Source organism: Miscanthus floridulus, chromosome 19 (assembly GCF_019320115.1).
Source record: "Miscanthus floridulus cultivar M001 chromosome 19, ASM1932011v1, whole genome shotgun sequence".
Classification (NCBI taxonomy): Eukaryota; Viridiplantae; Streptophyta; class Magnoliopsida; order Poales; family Poaceae; genus Miscanthus; species Miscanthus floridulus.
This window is the reverse complement of record NC_089598.1, coordinates 11,532,750-11,541,981: the sequence shown is the minus strand read 5'-3', so window position 1 is coordinate 11,541,981 and position 9,232 is coordinate 11,532,750. Positions and strand designations below refer to the sequence as shown.

Genomic DNA, 9,232 nt, shown 5'->3' with positions numbered 1-9,232 from the left:
TAGATCTCCAATAGATCTAAACATTTCAGAACTCCTAGCTCCAAGGTTGCAATATGCATGTGCTTCGAGGACTTGCTAGCACAAAATTTGCTCAAAGACACCCATGCATTCGATGTTCCCTCTAGGATATTGTGGACGGGCGTGATTTCTTTGCCCCTTGTTAGGCCTGTTTTTGTTGATGTTGTCTATGTCGCTTCCCTTTAGTAGTTTTGGGCTTTTAGGGGAAGTTTGAAATGTCTTGCCGAGTCATCTGGCCGCCCCTCGCCTCACTGGGTAAGGCTAGCCTTGCTAGCGGAGGTGAACTGAATTGGCTAGCTTGCTCGGGTGAGAAAAAGCCTGTGCAGATAACGAGAAGACCTTGCAAACAACGACGTATCTAATTTCTAGCTGAGTAAGGCAAGCTCAGCGCTTGCCTAGCTACCAGACATGCCCTTAGTTGCCGGTGTTCTTTCAGGCGTCTTTGTGTATCTCTTGTCGTTATTCTTGTCGTTGTTGTATTGTATATTCATGGCCTAACCATTTCTTTACTATCATGTACTCCTATCCATTTTTGAATACTCGACACCAAAAGTTCCCTTTTTGTTTGGTAAAACTTGTCGCCGGACTTTTTTTTCAACTTTGTCCTTTGTGGATCCCACAAAAGATAGCTTCTCTTTGGTGATTAGAAGATTCTAGAGCTTACACCCTTGCTATATGTCGCTTCGCTTTAGAGCATGTTTGGATCTTCTCAAATTCCACAATCTAGCTTCTAAAAGCTGTGATGGTATCTAAATGTCCACCAACTTCATAAGCCAGCTTCCACAATCTCAAAAGCTAAATGAACTTAGCATCTATCAGCTTCTGAAAATTATGATGGATCCAAATGTAGCCTTAGTAGTTTTGGGCTTTTAGGGGAAGTTTGGAAAGTCTTGCCAGGTCATCTGGCCTCACCCCACCTTGATGGGTAAGGCTAGCCTTACGAGCAGAGGTAAGCTGAATTGGCTGGCTCGCTTGGCCGTGGAAAAGCCTAGAAAGTGCAGCTAACGAGAAGATCTTGCTTGTGAACCGAACAACCACGTATCTAATTTCTAGCTGAGTGAGCGAGCCCAACGCTTGCCCAGCTACCAAATATGCCCTTAGATGTCGGTATTATTTCGGTTACCTTTGTGTCTCTCTTGTCGTTATTCTTGTTGTCATTACATTGTCAATTCTAGGGCTAACCATTTCTTTACTACTATATACTTCCCTCCATTTTTAAATACTTGAGGCCAAAAGTCACCTTTTTGTTTGGTAAAACTTATCGCCGAACTTTTTTCTCTAATTTTGTCATTTGTGGACCCCACAAAAAGGTAGCTTCTCTTTGGTGATTAGAAGATTCTAGAGCTTACACCTTTGCTATACATATGTATTTATAATGTTCTAACCGCTACTAATAATTAGACAAAGGGGCATTGTGGCAATTTTGAATAAGAAAAATGTATGCATTGGTTTGCATGTTTTGGTCCTGGGTATCAAGTGTTTGAAAATCAAGGAAGTAATAGGAACCTCTCTTCTTCTCTCACAAAAAAGAGCACCTAGCTCTCTTGCATGTTCTTTAAAAGAAACTCCTACCTCCCATGTTTGGGATTGGATATACTCTCTTTTTCCAATATAAGGAATCTAAATTTTTCCTAAGTCAATTTATTTAAAATTTGACCAAATTTATAGATAAGATTATTAACATCTACCATACCAAAGAGATAAATTATCAAACAATATTTTATAATGTATTTGTTAATTTGATGTCTGAAACAATTTAGGTCACAAAAATTGATGCCTTAAATATTATTATTCTTTACTATCAACTATTCAAATTTAGGACAACTTAAAGTCATAACTATTAGGAGCAGGCCAAACCTGTGGGTTCAACCAAAAAAAGGACCTCCGCCAATTCAATCACATTAACAGACCATGTGTGCAATCAACTAGAAAGAACCAATTGAACCATCAGATTTTAGAGAGAAACTAGTGAAAAATGTGCAAGAAACCTCTGGTTCCATGCAGGGTGGCAAAAAATCAGAGAAAAAAATAGTCTCTGTGGGTGCGGAACCTATTCCCTACCCCGAGGCTATGTTGTAATTGTCATGTGTTAAGTATGAAATATTTATTTTATTAAACCATATTAGACTGTTGGTTTAACCCGTTAACCGTGAACATAACCAATGTCCCTCTAGATAAAGAGAGTATACACATAACCAATGTCCATCTATTCAATGATTTTATAGTATATCTTTGTTGACAAAATGGCATAAACATATATTTTGCATAAACATATATTTCAATTCTCAAGTAAATTATTATTTTGGACATATTGACTTGCATATAAGATTATAATTTTTCATATTTTTTTGTCATCACCCATGGTGCCATTGTGGCGTGCACGTGTCATTTCCTTTATCACATTTCTCATGTCTCCTTTTGAAATCATAACTCGATAGTGAAAAGGTTTTGCTTTTTTAGGCCTTGTTTGGTTCTTTAGGAGCTACTAAAATTTCTGTCACATCGAATGTTTAGATACTAATAAGGAGCATTAAATATAGATTAATTATAAAACCAATTACATAGATGGAGGCTAATTTGCGAGATGAATCTATTAAGCCTAATTAGTCCACGATTTGACAATATGATGCTGCAGTAAACATGTGCTAATGATGGATTAATTAGGCTTAATAGATTCATCTCGTGAATTAGCCTCCATCTGTATAATTAGTTTTATAATTAGCTCATGTTTAGTCCTCCTAATTAGCATCCGAATATTCGATGTGACATGAATTTTAGGAGCGACTAAAGAACCAAACACCCCCTTAATTGAACCAATTTCGTTGTTGTAATGTGTGCATACGTCACGTAGTGGATCGATATGGAAAATACACAAGTAAAACGCCTTAACGCCTTATATTCCACAATTATATACTCATCCACAAATGTAAGTACTTCTAGCATATATAAGCATTTCTTGCATATCACCCCTCCTTTTCCTCGCTATTCAATTGACAGACATAAACTAATTGCTTCATTGAGCGGCATCACGATCATTTTCCTGCCATATTAATCTGTCATAATATTCTTAGAAATACTAACATTTGGGGATGGGGGAGTATTTGTTATGAAATGCAATGATTCCGATTCATTTAAATCTAAGGGGGCTGGGGAACAAGTAAAACATTTTTTGTGGGTACAACAAGCAAAACATTTGTGACAACAAAACAATATATGAGGATTAACAAATGATGTAGATCATGCATCCTCTACCGTAGAGATACAATATATGGGTTCGTGAATAAATCCGCTTGCATCCCTACCGAGTGGTTCAGATTCTACATGTTGCAACTTTTGGGGTATAGCGGAGTGACATTCACGTGAGTAGTCAAAATAGCAAGCGTCACTATATATAGATGGTCCATGAGTTGGTTGTAGACTATCTTCAAGATTTTGTTCCTCACCGAGATACACATTCCATGGATATCTTTTCCGGATGGAAGCATCACAAACATTTATGACATGTACCACCCTACGCATATGCTTCTTCTATCTTCAAGATCAACATCCAACGCATCCCTTCTTCATGTCTTTAATTACAGTAGATAGCAAAGCATTCCCAATAATAAAATCCCAATGATTTTAGTATTAAAGGTTACCGACCTTCTAGATCCTTTTTGGTGTTATGGTGGGGTCAATGTCTCACATGTAAAAACTTAACCATCCAGTTTACTTGGCTAGTAGGGCAATGATTTACCATCGGGGCAGTACCAATAAGCTTCTGATGATGGGCAGTTCTAAACAATCTGATTGTAATCAATTTTAGAAACAAATTAAATATTTCTAATGAGATTTATCTCCGAGGATCTCAAATGATTTGACCTGGATATACCAACGTAATTTTCCAACGTAATTCACATGTTTATATAGAGAACTAAGCATTTATTCCAAAATATCTACGTACTACATATCGATCTCTTAATATAGCTCTGTTTGACTGTTAATTAAAGAGTGGTTACTAACAACTGGGCTGTATCACTACCCCTCCACCAAATTTCACCACTTTCAACACAGTAATAAAAACATCTTTGGAGACAACCCAAGCAATAATCTGAGACCAATATCTCCTCAGTACATGTTCATGAACAGGGTTCAGAATTTCGGTCGGATTTCACTGTTATCAGATATTTTTCGGGTGAGATTTCGTTTAGATTTTTAAAATTTAGTCAACCTCTCACGAACGTAGTTTGGAAAAATTTGACTGAACTTTTAGAGAATTTCGTTCCTACCAATTCTCTCTGGTGTACTTGTGTCACAACCGAGAGGCCGAACCCTACCCTGCAAAATGATTGCATGAGCATGTGAAAAACCAAGGTGTTTGTGGTTAATAATCAACATAGAGTGCATTGCCACACTATCTGTATAGATTCTCCACCATATATGCTTTCTATCTCTAAGGTCAATCTCTAGCATATCTTACTCCGAAGAAACAGCTAATAAGGATATGGAATTCCCATATCTGCACACGATACACTACGATACGAAGGTATCTCTAAGGCCAACCTCTGGTTGCAGACACGTATACGGTGTGCACACGCATTTCATTAAAAAGAAAATCCGATGACATTTAACAACCAGCTAACACTAATAACACACGATGGTTCGGGACTCGCCCACCGTATGTGTGGGGGTGGTTTGGTCGCCTTGCCTGGTTAGACAAGAAACACAACATCTTACCAACTTAGGCGAGCCAAATCTGCTCTCCTATGCTGGCAAGCCTAGCCTTGCCGAGCGAGGCGAGGTTACTTGGACGGGCCAAACAACCAAACGTGCACATAGTTTCCCTAGACAAAACGGCCGGTTAGCACTAAGGGCTTGTTTAGTTCCCAAAAATTTTCACCTCAAAGTGTCACATCGAATCTTGCGGCACATGCATGGAGTACTAAATGTAGACGGAAAAAAACTAATTACACAGTTAGGTGAGAAATCGCGAGACGAAACTTTCAAACCTAATTAGTCCATAATTAGATATTAATTACCAAATACAAACGAAAAGTGCTACAGTAGCCAAACCCAACAAATTTTGTGAACTAAACGCGCCCTAACACGTGAAGCCGCATTGTGTCACCATATCTCCACCCGGTCCGCAGGCCGCGAGTGCAGGCGTGGAGTGGAGGGTCAAACCAGCAGGAGAGGGAGGGCCGTCGCCGGGCGCAATCAGACATGTCAGCGAGAGACGTGGGCAGCACCAGCGGCAGCGCAGGCCCGCGACCGCGATCAGGATCGGACAGACAGGGACGACTCCCCCGAAACCCCCTGCGGGGCCCACGCATGCGCGGGCCCCACCTCCTGCCCCCAATCTACGCGCTTGTCTTAACCCCCACCCCACCCCACCCCACCCCCAGACCCTTCTCTTCACGAACACCGTCGGCCGCTGGAGGAGAGCACAGCAGCACGGGCAGCACCACCACACCGCCCGCTTCCTCCTCCACCTTTGACCGGCACCGTCGTCGATCGGGACGCGTAGCACCGCCGGGCCGAGCGCTCGCTCGCAAGGCGGCGGGTCGGGGAAGCCGTGTGCGTGCGTGCGCGCGAGCGTGGCCGGCGGCGGGCCGACGATGGATCCCGTGGCGGCTGCGGCGGCGCGCGGCGGTGGGCACCACTTCACGCCGCCCGTGGCGCCGTTCCACCACCCGTTCGGCGGCTTAGGCGGCCACCATCACCTGTTCCCGGGGCAGCAGCACCCGGCGTTCCAGCATTTCCAGGAGCAGCAGCAGCAGCAGCTGGAGCTGATGGGCGGCGGGGGCGGTGTCCCCGGCGTGAACAAGCAGGAGCTCGCTGACGACAGCAACAACACCATGAACAGCGCCGGGAGCAACGGGAGCGGCGACGGCGACCAGCAGCAGGCGGGGGGCGACGGCGACCAGCAGCAGCAGCACCCGGTGGTGATGCGCCGCCCGCGTGGCCGCCCCGCGGGGTCCAAGAACAAGCCGAAGCCGCCCGTGATCATCACGCGGGACAGCGCCAGCGCGCTGCGCGCCTACGTGCTGGAGGTCGCCGCCGGCTGCGACGTCGTCGACAGCGTGGCCGGGTTCGCGCGCCGCCGCCAGGTGGGCGTGTGCGTGCTCAGCGGCGCCGGGAGCGTCACCAACGTGTGCATCCGTCAGCCCGGTGGCGGCCCCAGCACCGTCGTCACCCTCGCTGGCCGCTTCGACATCCTCTCCCTCAGCGGCTCCTTCCTCCCGCCGCCGGCGCCGCCCGCCGCCACGGGGCTCACCGTCTACCTCTCCGGTGGGCAGGGCCAGGTGGTGGGCGGCACGGTCGCCGGCCCGCTCCTCGCCTCCGGCCCCGTCGTGATCGTTGCCGCCTGCTTCGGCAACGCCGCCTACGAGCGCCTCCCTCTCGACGACGACGAGCCGCCGCCGCAGCAGCACCTGCAACAGCCTCTTCCTCCTCCGCAGGGCATGCCCGGAGCCTCCTCCTCGCCGCCCCCGCCGCTGCCATTGCCCGGACAACACCCGCTCGCCGACCAGCTCCCCCACAGCCTCATGAACGGCCTCCCTCTCCCCGCCGACGCCTACGGCTGGGCCAACCCCGGAGGCAGCGGCGCCGGCCGCGTCGACCCGTACTGATCGATCACCGTACCAGACTTGATCCGGACATGGAAGGGGAACGAACAAGCGCGCGCGTGCTCTAGCTTGCTGCCTCATCGCCATCGACCGATCGACGACGAGCGAGGCGGCTGCTGCTAAGAGTCAATCCACCTCCCGATCCCCTTCCCTTTTCGGCTTCTTTCTCTGCTAATTACCTTCTTGGACTTCTTCCCGTGCTGTTAAATTCCTTGGTGTAATGAATCTGCATGCCATGGATGCTTAATTAGTTACCTCCGTACTCCGTAGTTGTGTAATTCCCTTCCCCTAGTAGCAGTACCCAGTACTTGGAACCTGTCAGTCTGCGGTTAAATTTTCTTTTCCTTTAATTTCACCTGATGATCGATGGCTGCTAGTTACCTTATATTACCTGATGACTTGATGAGCAACTGCATGCATCATCGCATTCGCATCCATCTGTGTGTAGCTGTGTAGGAGGGATTAGCAATGTGGTGTAGTGGCAGCAGAAGCAATTAAGCTTTTTAAAAAATGGTATAATCTGTCTCCATCAGTCCTTGTCTTTGTCTCGGTCGACCTGGAAATCGACCGATTTCCGATGGAGAGCTAGGTCGCTAGGGACGGGGCATCGTGCAAAACCAAACGAGACCTGCCTCTGCCTGCGTATTTTATGGGGGTTGATGGGCGAGTTCGTTGTTGTTTCTCTTGGGGCTGTTCGTTCGGTTCACACCGTGCACTACAAGTGCAGATGTGGCAAGCAAGGGGATCGGAGAACGGTCACGGTATCACATGAACAATGCAACCAACCACTTCACCACCCAGCAGTCAACACCCAACGAACGAGCCGGTCAGCCGGACGGCGGCGTCCGGCCGGCTTTGCTTGCTTGTTCTGGCGCTGAAAGATGATGATGATGTGGCCAACGTACAGCGTAACAGCTAGAGTAGTAGCACACAACCACTTCACAGCATATAACCATTGAACACAAGATGTCTACCCATGGTCTTCTCGTCTACTTTTCTCCTATTGTCACATTTGCTGCAGGGACACCAAACTAGAGAATGTCCTCCTGCTCCTGGGCCAAATGCATGTTTCAAGAAACCATCTGTCCCCTTCACCCATTCATAGTCGTAGTCACTCCCGCTTCTCCAGCCCGTGTACATCCACTGACGGTCCTCCATCCTTTAACATTTACAGCATAGAGTATCGTGACCATCAATTGCATCTACGCGGTGTTCCTACTATCTAATAGGTGAGGATAGGTCCTAATCCCACCCGCGGATGAGTAGATGAGGTCAGTTTCCATGCTCCGCTCCTCTCCGAGACAGAATTTCGGCAGCACCTCCCCGCTGTTCTCCCGATACACGTCCTGCAAGGGAGAGTGTGTATCCGGAGAACAACAGGGAGGTGTTGCCGAAACTCCTTCCCGGACCGGAGCGGACCATGGAAACTAACCCATCAACGCATCCACGGGCTGTCCAAAAAACGTGGACAATCCGAAACAGATACGGTCGCAGATACGCAAAGATCCGCATACCTACGACCGTATCTCTTTCGGACGGGAGACGCCTAACCGGGTTACGCGCGGGCTACGACAGACATGCGCAAAAAGAGGTTATTTATACCTAGGGTGTCGGTGAAGTAAGGCTAGCGGGGCAGTGGCGAATCGACGCAGTGGCGAGGCGACGCAGTGACGGCAGAACCGCGACGTCGACGAAGACGATCGGGGTCCTCCGGGTCCCCTCCGACGTACTCTTCTCCTGCATAAAAAGACAATAGGTTATTTTTTGTTCAAAATTTCGGCAGCACCTCCCCTGCACGGGGGAGATTTCCAAAACCTGCAAAAAAAACGACATGATGGCCGACATTCACAACGGCACGAAGGCCGACAACCACAACGGCACGAAGGCCCTCATATCAACTTACGGCACAAAGGCCCACACAACCAAAACGGCACGAAGGCCGACAACCACAACGGCACGAAGGCCCTCATAACAACTTACGGCACGAAGGCCCACACAACCACATACGGCACGAAGGCCGACAACGAGAGTTTTACCTAGGGTTGCGGTGGAGTCGGGCGTCGCGGTGCGGAGGTCACTTTCTTCTCCGGCGAGGTCGAGCGGCGTCGGAGTACTCCTCTCCCCCTCTTCCCTTTCTTCTCTCCTTTTCCCCTTCTTCTCCTTCTCTTCCCCTTCCTCCTTCTCCTCTTCTTCTCCTTTTCTTCCCCTTCCTCCTTCTCCTCTTCTCCTTCTCTTCTTCCTCCAACTTCACCCTCCTGCCTCCTCCCCTCCAACAGCAGCCGGCGACGAAGGCGGCCTGGGGGCTGGGGTCGGGGCGGGAAGGCCGGTGAGGGGGGAGCCACCGGAGGGCCGCCGGGGCGGTCGACCTCCCCTTGCTCGACGGAGACGGGGAACTGAGGAAGGGTGCGACCTCGGGCCGGCACTCTGGGCGTGGTGGGTACGGCAGGTGCGCGCTGGTGGGTGATCGCCGGGGCGCGCTGGGCGCCGGGGCGGGGCGGGGCGGCGCGCGGCGCGGGCGCGTGGCCCCGAGCGCGGAGTGCGCGGCGCGGCAGCGTGCGCGGCTGCTCGAGTCGCGGCAGCGGGCTCGCGGCGCGAGGCGCGGCAAC

General features: G+C 48.9%; 1 protein-coding gene and 1 long non-coding RNA gene across 2 annotated transcripts; one reads left to right on the top strand and one right to left on the bottom strand.

The window, feature by feature from the left end:
* The first annotated feature begins 5,460 nt into the window (after nucleotides 1-5,460).
* Nucleotides 5,461-6,978, top strand: LOC136528949 (AT-hook motif nuclear-localized protein 22-like). The gene has a single exon (XM_066521959.1). It carries the CDS (start codon nucleotides 5,616-5,618, stop codon nucleotides 6,627-6,629), a length of 1,014 nt encoding a protein of 337 aa, XP_066378056.1. The 5' UTR covers nucleotides 5,461-5,615; the 3' UTR covers nucleotides 6,630-6,978.
* A 1,025-nt stretch (nucleotides 6,979-8,003) lies between these two features.
* LOC136527231 (uncharacterized) lies at nucleotides 8,004-8,813 on the bottom strand. Its single transcript, XR_010776729.1, has 3 exons — nucleotides 8,663-8,813; nucleotides 8,229-8,363; nucleotides 8,004-8,172 (listed from the first exon to the last, which is right to left on the bottom strand). It is a non-coding gene; the product is annotated as an uncharacterized lncRNA (long non-coding RNA).
* Between the last annotated feature and the right edge of the window lie 419 nt (nucleotides 8,814-9,232).

Bases quoted from the DNA above. Each gene is read 5' to 3' on its own strand.
- LOC136528949 (XM_066521959.1), top strand. From the start codon at position 5,616: ATGGATCCCGTGGCGGCTGCGGCGGCGCGCGGCGGTGGGCACCACTTC.